The 13,714-nt window shown below is 38.4% G+C and overlaps 1 protein-coding gene across 1 annotated transcript in view; it reads left to right on the top strand.

The window, feature by feature from the left end:
• The window catches only part of LOC134625408 (ATP-binding cassette sub-family C member 12-like), an 82,821-nt gene that overhangs the window by 36,920 nt on the left and 32,187 nt on the right, over positions 1-13,714 (top strand). Inside the window, exons 6-10 of the mRNA XM_063470665.1 lie at positions 3,917-4,144; positions 4,221-4,292; positions 4,417-4,541; positions 5,358-5,430; positions 5,651-5,854. Coding sequence (XP_063326735.1) covers positions 3,917-4,144; positions 4,221-4,292; positions 4,417-4,541; positions 5,358-5,430; positions 5,651-5,854 — 702 coding nt within the window. The remainder of the gene's footprint in view (positions 1-3,916; positions 4,145-4,220; positions 4,293-4,416; positions 4,542-5,357; positions 5,431-5,650; positions 5,855-13,714) is intronic.

Below are 13,714 nucleotides of genomic sequence, written 5' to 3'. Positions count from 1 at the left end.
GCTACATCGTAAGGTTTTAAAAACTGAGCTTTCAAATGATTAGTGGTGATAAAAGCCGAGGGAGGCCAACAGTGATCACTGACTGTTTTAGGAGCTTTTTGAGATTAAATAGAAGACAATACAAAACATTAAACATGTTAACAACCCAAAACCCATATTAAACGCAGACTACTTTAGGCCCGGAAGCAGGATTCGTCACGCCATCACTTAAAGACCAGATAGCCTATTAGTTTTATTTTCGATGCACTCTGAGGTCATAGCAAATTAGAAAAAAACATCCTAATGAGTGATTTTGCAGAACTACGTTCTATTTATAGACTTGCTAATTATTTGGCATTATTGCAGGCAAACCAGCCTATGAAATGGATGAAACATCGTGACTGGGTTCCAGCGCTACACAAGGGACCTGCTTCAAACATACCACCATGCCAATCAGATTACTTCTTCCATGTGAGGGTGAAGAGGTGACCCTTCTGGATAAGATGGTGAAGGTTTGCTGCCGTTTTGGTGAACAGTGTGGTAGTAAAACCAGGGGAAAATGAAACTTGCTCCTGTTAAATATTCTTAAGTCTTGTGCTGTATAAATAGCGGTAATTTTTCAAAAGATAAATTGAAGTAATTGATAGTAAATAAAGTAATGTTAGTAGTGGGTGATATCGTGTAAATGCTGTCATGATTTTGTGTAAACATTTTGTCTTTTATAAACTATAAATGACATGGATTCTACATTGTAACTGATGTGATGTTCTATAAAGTGGTTTTAATAAAAAAAATTAAAAAGAGGCAAAAATTTGTTTGTTTCTTTATTCAACTTTTGAACAGTGGTACTCAGTCAGTACATATTCAGTAAATGCAAATTATTTACATGGCAGTGCAATTCAGGCATAAATCTAGACCCCCTAGATAAAACATTATGGGTCATTCCCACAACCCACAGCTTTACTGTGTTCCAGCAAAGTATCCAGTAATGGTGACAACTCCTCCACAGTAGCAGGTGGGATTTTTCGTTTTTGGGGACGGCTCCTTTTACCTTTCAATACGGATGGTCTGTTTATGTTTTGATCCAGAGCTGTTTTTGGGCAGCTGAAGAGGAGAAGTCTATCTTGTGGCCAACCTCTGGCTGTATCTTGGTCATATTACCAGGCAAAACCCAGTATGCAGGTTCATCTGTAACAGTCCTTGTGCCACAGATCCGCACTGTTACTTCTACTTTAAACAGAAGAGCAGCGACATGGGTGCAGGTCTCCACGACTCCGGCCATACAGGTGCAGTGGGCGGCTTCAACCTTCCCTGTGATGCTCACAGTGACACATGGCTGCAATGCTGGTTCATTCAGTCTTTGAGAGTGCAGTACCTGAAACATACACAGTTAATTTAAAGACAAGGACTTTAATGAGCCAAGGCCGACATAAATGTGTTTTATCTACTTTCAAATCCATTTATCATAAATGTAACAAAGTGTTTAGAAAGTTAGCACATACATGTAATTTTTCATTTTTTTATGTATCCATCTACAGAACGCTGCATGTTGTATTCCAAATCTGCCTGTTCTCTTTCAGAAACCTGCCTTCGGAAAATGAACCTAAAGTAAGTAATGCAAGGATGTAATCACTTTCAAGATGGAGAAAGCATAAAGTTTGACTTTAGGTGACAATTATGGACACGTAATATGATTAGGAGATTCTGCAGGTCATTAATTAATGTATTATAGTAAAAAATTTATTTTTTGTGACACAGGACACAAACATGGAAGCAAGATATATAATTAGGATTATTTATAATAAATATGAATAAATAATTGCAATTTCTTTAACCATTGAGAATAACTAAATCCTTCAGGACAATGTCACATCAATGCACTGAACTCACTATGGCTACGTTCACACTGCAGGTCTTAATGCTCAATTCCGATTTTTATATTTAAATCAGATTTTTTGTCTGCTTGTTCACACTACAAATAAAATGTGACAGCAAACGCGCTCCTTTGTGAACCCTCAAAGCGGCCCGCATGCGCAAAAGCAGACGTCACACACAACACGCTCTGTTTAGACCCAGAGCAAACAGTATTGTTTGACTGATGGCCCTTAATATAAAGACTTGTTTCAGACTTTACGTTCTCCAATTTTGCTTTAAGTTATTTTGTTATTTACATATGGCCTAATAATGATCCTTATTGCTGTTTTAGAGAGGAGCGGTGCTTCAAAGGATAGTTGCAGATTTCTGTCAGAATCTGCAGATTATACAGTATAAATAAAATGTTCACGTCGTCTTCCCAACAGTTTCACTAACATCTGCACGGGATGGACACGAAGCGCTCATGTGTTCTCAATGTCTTCTCGGGCGCTTCTCCAGTGCTGATAATTGGCATATGTTTTGTGTCAGTGACATAAAAGACGGATTTAATGCGACATGACCATTCAAACAGCAGTTGTTTTCTAAAACATCAGATATGTATCGGATTCAGTACCACATACGAAAGTGACCAAGATCGGATTTGTGCTGTTTTTACACTGTTATACCATGATTGGATATGGGTCGCATACGGTCAAAAAAGTTGGATTTGATGCGCTTTCGCGTGCAGTGTGAACGTAGCCAGAGCCTCCACATGTTCTCACTGTAATTTGTCCCTCACGAATGAATTTATGATTGCACTAATTTGAATGTTCGGGAGAAAATCAAACGCATTTTACTCACAGTACCCTACAAACCTACAAACATCACTGCTGTTTAGTTTTCTGTCTTCATTTATGTTGGAAGTGATAGCAGAGCTGTACGTTTGAATTTGTTTCCAAAATCCCTCATTTAGATGGAAGCTAGCGAGCTAACTTCCTGCTAATTTCTAACTCTGTTAAATGTCATAAATTCCGTTTCGTTTTCATGGATGCGTGGATGATAAACTCAATTGTTACACATGGTAGAGCAGAACGCTGATCATTTTGTTACAGATGAAAGACTTTAGATAGTTTTTCAACTCTCAGTGATGCCACAGTGATCGTGTGATTTATGGACCTGCAGCGGAGTTTGAGCCCAGACACGGCTAGTGACGTCAGACTTAAAGACCGGATAAAGAGTGATATGAACATATCTATAACTTACCGGAATGAAAATGTCTGGAGCACACCAACAGATATTTGGAGATGGAAGAAAACTGGATATCAGCTCGTCTCACAGCTGCTATCCAGACTAGTCGCCTTCTTTTGGTAACATCCGATACATGAGCTGCCTCATGTTGCTTCCAGGTGGGGAAAGAATGAAAAGATAAACCATTTTCAACCTTATTCCCTTGCCGGTCGTGCGATCTAACTTTACAACCGACCGCACAGCAAGTACGAACCATAGCTGGTGTTATCCGTGTACTTTCGCTCCTCTTTCGCTAGCGCTTTGTTTGGCCCAGAAACATGGCGCCTCAACCAAAAATCCTGACCACGCCCCCTCTCGTGACATCACGCTCCAAAAGCCCTATTAGGCTAATCGTTGTGTCACTTCTGGTATTTCAGACAATCCCTTTCCGTCAAGGTTTTTTAAAATTTGTTGTGGGTTTTTGTAATTTGTTGTGGGTTTTTTAAATTTGTTGCGGGTTTTTGTAATTTGTTGTGGGGTTTTTTAATTTGTTGTGGGTTTTTGTAATTTGTTGCGGGTTTTTGTAATTTGTTGCGGGTTTTTTTAATTTGTTGTGGGGTTTTTTAATTTGTTGCGTTTTGTTTTGTTTTTTTAAATTTGTTGCGGGTTTTTGTAATTTGTTGTGGGTTTTTGTAATTTGTTGCGGGTTTTTTTAATTTGTTGCGGGTTTTTTTAATTTGTTGTGGGTTTTTGTAATTTGTTGCGGGTTTTTGTAATTTGTTGTGGGTTTTTTTAATTTGTTGCGGGTTTTTTTAATTTGTTGCGGTTTGCACTTCCCAGCCACCGTATGTTTCAGAAAATCTTACTCATCCAGAATCCTGAGCCTTACCTGACGCAGATAGCAGGCAGTAATTCTGCTGTAGTGATGAGAAATGCTACACTTTCATGGACCAAACGCAGCCAGTCAGAGTCACCACCCAGAGCAGCTAATGAGGTGACGGAACACAATACGGACGTGACTTCTCCGAATGAAAATGTTGAGACCTTACCAACCCTCAGAAACATCTCTTTTACACTACCCAAGGTGTGATCAAATAATAATTGAAGTTATCAAGACTCTGTTGGATGTGAAATGATGACCTCTGTGATATTTCCTGAAGGGAAAACTGCTTGGTGTTTGTGGGAATGTGGGTAGCGGAAAGACGTCACTGATTTGCAGCATTTTGGAACAGGTTTGTTTCTTTTGTATGTTCTATTGTTTTGTATCTGTCTGCATTTATTCACATTATGTTTTTACTATTTCTAACTTTACATTACAGTGACATTAGTTTTTTGGCCTGCTCACTTTCCTTTTAGATGCACCTTCTTCAGGGCTCCATCACAGCTGATGGGACATTTGCGTACGTTTGCCAGCAGGCCTGGATTTTTCATGGAACTGTTCGAGAAAATATTCTTATGGGGGAACCTTTTGATCAGGCCAGGTAAGTTTAATCCATCTTCTTGCATTTGTGGCTGCCATCTCCTCCTTGTCAACCACCACTTTGTCTGGATAGTTAATCGTGGATATCCTGGGAGGCACAAAAAAAATCAAGTTGGATACCTTCCATGGAACTTCTAACAGTTTTTATTTTGACATTCTGAAATGTTGGTGGAAGGCTCATAGTCAACCAAAAGGAGGTCCTCTTGGTTTTCTGACAGTATCACCTCTACTGCCAGAAATGGTAAACAGCTTGGCTAGGAACCAGTGTTTGCTGTAAACTTTATCATTTCACTTTGTTTCAAAATCAGATTTCCATAAACTGCTGCTGAGGGGAAAACAGTTTAGGAATAAATTAATAGCAGTCCTTAAAATATGTCAAAATTGCATAACTGAATTGATACATTTAATGCAACATTTTGCATGAAATCATTTTTCTTGACACGTTAAATGATTTTGGTCATGCTTTACTGTCAGCTAATTGGTAAATTGGACTGGAACTTCTGTAACACCTTTCTATTCAGGTGAGCACTCAAAGCATTTTGTTCTTGCACACATCCAATCACATACACATTCATACAGTGTCTTCATTTATAACATTCTTAGACACTCACTCACGCTTTGATGGATGCATCAAGGGCAACTAGGGGTTCAGTATGTCGAGGAATTGGGGATAAATTCAGTGACCTCTTGTTCTGCTAACTGAGCCGCAGTCACCCACAAGTTATAATTGGCTGAATAAATGACTAGCTCACATCCTATTAAAATATACTTCTCTATAGTATTAACCAGTTTGTTGCCTTGTACTGCTCCCCAACAGATATGACAGAGTTGTGGATGTCTGTAGCCTCAGAGCAGACCTAAGCATCCTGCAATATGGTGACCAAACTGAGGTGAGTGCTTTCCAGACTAACAGGGGAGTGTCACACACTGACACAGGGTTTTGCTGTATCTTTTTTTTTTTTTTTTTTTAATAAGTGTATTTATTTACCCCACTCACTTAAGATGTAATTTAAGCTTGCAAATTGATGCTGCAATAAAGTGGAAGGATTAAATTGTAATTTAGTATTAATCAAAAGTTCACAGTATTATAAATATCCTTTTTGTGGGCAGATTGGAGAGCGGGGTCTAAATCTGTCAGGGGGACAGAAGCAGAGAATCAGCCTGGCAAGAGCAGTGTATTCCAACAGGGACATTTTCCTCCTTGATGACCCACTATCTGCTGTTGATGCTCATGTGGGGAAACACATTTTTGAAGAATGTATAAAGAAAGAGCTGAGAGGAAAATCCATCATACTGGTTACACATCAGCTCCAGGTAGGAAAACGTATTGAATTAGACTGAGCTGTCTGGGCTCAAAAGCACCTTTTCCATTAGTACCTACTCTGATTGACTCGCCTCGGATCGACTGGTTTTCCATTGTAATCTGGTACCACATGCGTGGTTGTCGTCATACCAAAGCGTCTAAGTGTCCGGCGACGTAATTAATATGCAACATGAATGCTACAAAAAAGATGGATGTCGAGGCAAGAAATATACCTGCTGCTGCCAGCCAATCAGTCCCATGCAGTGTTACAACGTCACATTTTAGTACCTGCTCGGATTAACCCCAGGCGAGCAGGTACTATGGCCTAACTGAAAACCGTGCAAGTCGATCAGAGTAGGTACTAATGGGAAAACAGGCTATCGTTTAAAGCGGTGGTTCCCAAACCTTTTTACTGGGCCCCCCTTTGTTTTACAAGAAAACGGTTTCCCCCCTCGCACAAACACATCCTCCAACCACACACACCCATATTTTGTTTCCAAACTCCATTGCGGTTTATTTCACACCTCAAACATTTAGTAAACAATTAAGCAAATACAAGTAATCTGCAATAAATTACAGGTAGCAATGAAATAAACTACTAACTCTTGTACGCTACGTCCACACCTACATGGGTATTTTTGAAAACACAGCTGTTTCTGGGCGTTTGGGCCTTTCGTCCACACGGTGTTTCGAATCCGAAAACTGAGATTTTTTTTTAAACTCCTTTTTTGCGTTTACATGTGAACGAGGAATACGGAGTTTGTCACGCAACATCAAAGGTATGTGCCTTTTTTCATGTCACGCTGTGCGCACGTTATTGTTTACATGAGATGAATTGCAGAATGGAAGATAGTCAGATTAAGAGTATTTTGTCTCTATCTGCAGGTTTTACATGCAGTTACTGTCCCTCCATTTAGAAAGGCAGAGGCGTCACGGTGTGATTATGTTACTTGTTGTTGTTGCTGTTTCTGTTGTTTCCTGTGTAATAATATTCAACATTGCTATCAATACATTTTTCAAAAAAATGTCTCTCTATGCAAAATGGGTTCAAAAACAAACAACTGTGGGATACTGTTTGTCCGTGATTTGAACCGAGAGAACAAATCGTGGCAGGAACGACCTGATGTTATTTGTATCCCGCTGTAACTTTACTGTATAAAGAGCTAACATCTGCAAAATGTCAGGAGTAGTTAGTCATTACAGCAAGTGTTTGTGAACTAAAAATCAAGAATGTGGGATACTGTTTGTCCGTGATTTGGAGAGCTGACACAGGGAAAACCAATTCTGCAGGGGAGACTTACCTTGGCACATGTGCAGGTGAAACCAAAGGGAAGACATGCTTCACCATATTTTCTAGTCTTTGGCTTAGTATGAAGTTGGTTTGGAAACATATTCAGCTATGCTTAATCTCCTGCTTTGCGTTTGTGTGGGAGCCCCGTCAAAAAACCTGTCCATTATGCTAGCAGTTTCCAAACGTTTTTTTGTTTTGTTTTGTTTTTATGTGTGCCATTCGTCGGATTTATTATGTGTGCCTATGCCAAGAGGCACACATATTACTATTCGTCGGATTTATTATGTGTGCCTATGCCAAGACGCACACATATTACTATTCGTCGGATTTATTATTATTATTATTATTATTATTCTTCAGTTTCCGCCTGAAATTTTGCAGCGAATCTCGCCTCGCAGTTTTGAGACAAGCTTCATATATGTTACCTCATTTTGTGCGGCTGGATCAGGAATGGTGTGCTATGACTTTTGGTGTTTATGACTATTATAGTTTTTTAAATATTAATATTTTAGTGAAAATTTTCCTGCGCTTCTCTGCCAAACAGTTTTGACAATAGGGTTACATATGTTAGATCATTTTGTGCGGCTGGAGCTGGACTAGTATGGTATACACTTTTGGTGTTTATGACTTTTATAGTTTTTTAAATATTAATATTTTAGTGCAAATTTAGAAAGATTCTTCTTTTGGCGCCATAGAAACAGACTTCATTTGTGGTGTGTTGGCTCCATCTTTTGGTCCCACTGATACAAATTTCAAACTTCATTTGTGGTGTGTTGGCTCTCTCTAGTGGTATGCCGGGAGTAGTACGGCCTGTCTACCCTTATTTGGATTACCGTAATGATGACAATATCAACACAGCGTCGCTGCTTTCAGGAGCCATTGGAATTTTTAAGGTTGCGCAAATCATTCAAAAGTTACGGTAATGCTTGGTGGAAAACTCAATATCCCACAATTCATAGCACGCCTCTGCCGAGTCAAACAATGGCGGCCATCACTTAGTTTTTATTTTCCTCTTAATACTGTTTCTAGGTCACAAAATAAACTTTTAAGATATTTTCAGGCGAGAATATAGGTGTGTAAACTTCAAATATCTGCTCATTTTGTCAAAACATCCCATATTAGCGACAATGTTCTGACGATGTCGTTTCTGCTTGAGGCTAGCTGGCTAGTGTGGCTAGCGCGGCTTTGCTAACAAGCTACAGCCGGCCTGGATGACAGTGAGAGCGGCTTACTCTGGTTTCACACCCGGTCCTTCGTAAAGTCTCGTGGTCACAGCTGGACTTATTTTAAATAAATAAATGATTTATTTATTTATTCATTTTAGTAACGGTATAAACAGTGAAAGGTGGTGGATTGGCCAGATGTAAACTTCAAATATGTGCTCGTGTTACCAAGACATCCCATATTAGCTCTGATGGTTTCGGTGCCTGCAAAGAGCTAGACAGCTAGCTAGCTAACTGGCTGTCTTTTTGACTCAGGGTCATAGCTGGACTTATTTTTCGTTTTTATGAGCCGATGAGGGTTTTTTTTTAGTAACGGTACAAACAGTGAAAGGCGGTGGATTGTCCAGATGCTGGTCGATGTGGAAAAAATAACTGAGTTGTTTGGTGATCGCTGACGCGGAGCTACAACCGAGGGCAGCTATCCACCGGTGTGTGTCAGACAGAGCATGCAGGGAACGAGGCGGCAAGGCGACCGCCGATCAACCGGTGGTAGATCGTGGATCAGGGAAACCGAAGGCAGGAGAAGCAGGCGGCTGCCGGTCAGAGCGTGAGGTGAACTGAATTTCAGGTAAGAAGTTATGAACTGCACTCTATTTGGGTCAGATATAAACCGAGTTTAGGTGTAGTTTATTTTCGTTGTGCTGACTTTTTACAATCAGTTATAATAACTTGTACTGCGTGCTAGCTAGCACGACGGAGTTTCTATACAGCTGTGTGCGCGCTAAGTTACTGATGTTGAACTTTATGACAGCCTCCCCTGTCATTCTCTCGCCTGTTCAAACTTCAGTCATGAAACTGATCAATGATCGGCTTTTCTCTCTTGTTTGTTTATCGCGCTAAACAACAGCAGCACGTTTAAGCTTGATCAGCTGTTGTTAGAATTCATTTGATTTTAATTTCTAGTATCAGCTGATGTTTGCTGGAGCCACAGCTGTAGAAGCGGCTGGTGGAAACCAGGAGATGACCTTACCGAATCATCAGAGCTGAACTGGTGATGGAGAAACAGGTTTACCTTTTTTTTAGGTGACATGAATGAGTTGAAGGGAAGTTATGAACTGTTTCTGAGAGAAATAAACACCAAGCTCCTTTTTTATTTAGCTGACAGCTGGTAACTGTGCAGGGGCGGATCTAGCAAAGCTTTTGCCAGGGGGCCAGGTAGGGCATCTTACAACCAAAGTTTGTATAATAATACACAAGATTGGCTGTAGACCATTGTTAATCATTCAGAACACTGTGTAAAAATAACAAAAAACAAAAAGTGAATGCAAAAGTGCATAAATATTTATTTTACGTGATTGATGTGTGTGGCGGGGCGTGGTCTGCAGTGCCGCTGCAGGGGAGGTGGACCCACCTGAGCGGCATCTGCAATCACGCCTCTCTGGCGTAGTCTGTGCTCTCTCGGCTGTTTTTTGGGTGTGTGTCAGGCTGTGAGTTGAAAAGCTACAGCCGGCTGTGTGGGTACACCAACTATGTGTGAAAAGTGGTCCATAACGTAATGCTTCAAAGCGTGTTCATGCAAACATTGTCGGGTCTGCCGTGGTACAATGGGACTTCTGCTCATGAAACTATGTGCACAGCGTCTGCAAATCGGGGCTGTACAAAGTCACTTCATCTTTACCCAAAATTGTAAGCTGTCATCTGTGAGGTGCGAGCGGTGTTTGTTTTTACCATAGTTCATGGTGGAGAATGGCTGCTCTGCTGAGTTTTGCTCTCTGTAGCTGTATGAATGGCAAACTACACTGTTTACCAGCGGCATAGGCACACTTAAAATTTCTTCTGAAATTTTCGCTTTCTAGTTATTGTGTGGATGCCCTCAAAGGGCTTCCACACTATTGAGTTCCTGTTTCTCTTTATTCTTTATTATTCTTGGGGGTTTCCGTACGTTTTTTGCCGCTTAACTACTTCCGCAGTTTTCAGCCGATTTTCTCAGTTCAAACTCTAAACTGTTCTGCTATTTCTGCTAATGTGTGCTATGACTTTTGGTGTTTATTACTATTATACTTTTTAAAATATTACACTTTTTATGCTTTTTTTTTGTCCCATTGAAATGAATGGAAATCTTCAGAAATTCTGCTAAAACTTGCTTGTTTTTGAAACTTAACTACTTCCTCATACTTTCACCTAGAAACTCCATTCAAACTTTAAAATGTTCTCAGATTATTGGGCTATTCCTGTATGATTCAGTTTTTTCAGATCTTCTACCATTTTAATTTTATACCTCTTTAAGTTTTCAGTTGCAAAATTGTGATTTTTCAGAAAATACATGCGTTGTTATGGTTGCTATGCAATTAACTCAGAGTGTGCACTTGTCCTTTCTGAATTCTCTCTTCATGTCTGAACAACGTCTTGCAACTCGCTCAATTTCCACTCAACCCCCACAAATTATACATCAAAACGTGGGTATTTTTGCTGGCTTTCAGAAAATGTCACTATCATTCTTGTGGGACTTATAGATTTTCTGCAAATCTCCTCAGAGTAACATGAAGTTTGAAAACTCTCCATAGAAACTCAATGGAGAGTTTCTTCAAAATCAGCGCTGGAATTCTGTAATGAGAGGCATTTTCAAATCGTCATATCTCCTTAACGAAACAAAGTTGAGGCATGACGCTTGTGCCAATATATCTTCAGACATCCCTGATGCTCACAATTCAAGAATTTTTTTCTCACCTATTACCGTTTGGCCATGAATTACATTTGTTTGAGGGTAGGAAATTTGTGCCTTTCTCAGATCTCTTCAGATTTCAAACTCTGGAAATGAGGCACTTTTTTCTCTCGTCATATCTTTTTGATGGATTTCCACAGAGACCTGAAAATTTCCATGACTGTTCACCAAAGCCTGCTGTTTCTTACGGTGAAAGAATGATTTTGATGCTCCATATAGATTTAGAGTTACAAAACGTTGTTTGAGGGCAAGTCAAGGCAGTTTTGCTTTGCCTCTACTCAGTTACAGTGTATTACAAGTCATATATCTTCAATAATTTATATTCTATCTCTGAATTATGAAGACCTGCTGATTCCCCCATCTCTTCTGAACAAAACGGTGTTAGAATGACCGTTCTAGTTCCTACGGTTAGGAAATTATAGCCATTTGTTCGAGGGGAATCCTGAATGTGAGAAATACACTGAAGAAAACCCATAGCTCTCTCTGTGTCTGTGTGTGTAAGTGCTGATTACAGCAGGTGCAGCCAATTTAGCTGACCTAGATATGCCAAGCCCAGACTCTTAACAGCCACTGCTCCCTTTGCTCTCTGTGTATGTGTGTGTGTGTATCAATATTTCTCCCATGTTAAAGTATTACTCCTCCATAATATTAGTACTTCTGCTACATCTTAGTACTTCTGCTCAATCATAGTATTTCTGCTTAATCATAGTATTTCTGCTAAATCATAGTATTTTTGAAAAATCATGGTGTCTGTGCCAAATCATGGTTTTGGGGCAAAACCATAATATTTATTTTATGTTATAGTATTACTACTAAGTGGAGGAATGTCTGTTATGTTATAGTACATTTGCTGAACACAGTATATCTGCCAAATCATAGTATTTATCCAAAATCATAGTATTTATGCAAAATTACTGTATTTCTGTTAAAAAGCAGAAATAGTACCTTTTAGCAGAAATTTCTGTCAAAAGATATTATTTATGTTAAAACATAGTATTTCTGCTAAATCAGAGTATTTGTGACAAATCATAGTATTTGTACTAAGTCATAGAACTTGTGCCAAATCATAGTATTTGAACCCAATCATAGTATTTCTGCCATATCATCGTATTTGTGCCAAACCATGGTATTTTTTTTCCAAATCATGGTATTTGTGCCAAATCATGTTATTTGGGCCCAATTAAAATTTCTGTTATGTTATAGTATTACTACTAAGTCGTAGACTTTCTGTTATGTTATAGTATATCTGGTGATTATAGTATATGTGCCAAATCATAGCATTTATAGCAAATCATAGTATTTGTGCCCAAAATAGTATTTCTGCCAAATTGTAGTATTTGTGCAAAAACAAACTTACTAGTACTAAGGCATAGTATTTCTACCAAATCATAGTATTCCTTCAAAATCATAGTATTACTGCAATTTCATAGTATTTGAGCGAAATCATAGTATTCGTGCCAAAACATACTATGTCTGCAGAAATCAAATCATATCTGCTATGTTATAGTATTACTACTTAGGCATAGTATTTCTACCAAATCATAGTATTCCTTCAAAATCATAGTATTACTGCAATTTCATAGTATTTGAGTGAAATCATAGTATCCGTGCCAAAACATACTATGTCTGTAGAAATCACATTATATCTGCTATGTTATAGTATTACTACTTAGGCATAGTATTTCTACCAAATCATAGTATTCCTTCAAAATCATAGTATTACTGCAATTTCATAGTATTTGAGCAAAATCGTAGTATTCGTGCAAAAACATTCTATGTCTGCAAAATCACATTATAACTGCTATGTTATAGTATTACTACTAAGGCATAGTATTTCTACCAAATCAGAGTATTCCTTCAAAATCATAGTATTACTGCAATTTCATAGTATTTGAGCAAAATCGTAGTATTTGTGCAAAAACACACTATGTCTGCAAAATCACAGTATATCTGTTATGTTATAATATTACTACTAAGGCATAGTATTTCTACCAAATCATAGTATGCCTTCAAAATCATAGTATTACTGCAATTTCATAGTATTTGAGCAAAATCGTAGTATTTGTGCAAAAACACACTATGTCTGCAAAATCACAGTATATCTGTTATGTTGTAGTAATACTACTAAGGCATAGTGTTTCTACCAAATCATAGTATTCCTTCAAAATCATAGTATTACTGCAATTTCATAGTATTTGAGCGACATCGTAGTATTTGTGCAAAAACATACTATGTCTGCAAAATCACATTATATCTGCTATGTTATAGTATTACTACTAAGGCATAGTATTTCTACCAAATCATAGTATTCCTTCAAAATCATAGTATTACTGCAATTTCATAGTATTTGAGCGAAATCGTAGTATTTGTACTAAATCATGGTACTTGTGCCAAATCATAGTATTTTTTGCAAATCATATTATTTGAACCAAAACACTGTGTTTGGACGAAGTCATAGTATTTCTTCTAAATCATAGTATTTCACCCAAATCTCAGTAGTTGTGCTAAATTGTGTGTAAGTGCTGATTACAGCAGGTGCAGCCAATTTAGGTGACCTAGATATACCATGCCCAGACTCTTAACAGCCCTGTACACTTTGCTCTCTGTGTATGTGTGTGTGTGTATATCAATATTTCTCCCATGTTAAAGTATTACTCCTCCATAATAGTATTTCTGCTAAATCAATGTACTTCTA

Source organism: Pelmatolapia mariae, linkage group LG1 (assembly GCF_036321145.2).
Source record: "Pelmatolapia mariae isolate MD_Pm_ZW linkage group LG1, Pm_UMD_F_2, whole genome shotgun sequence".
Taxonomy (NCBI): Eukaryota; Metazoa; Chordata; class Actinopteri; order Cichliformes; family Cichlidae; genus Pelmatolapia; species Pelmatolapia mariae.
Note: the sequence above shows the minus strand (reverse complement) of the source record. Positions and strands in the feature narration are given on the sequence as shown.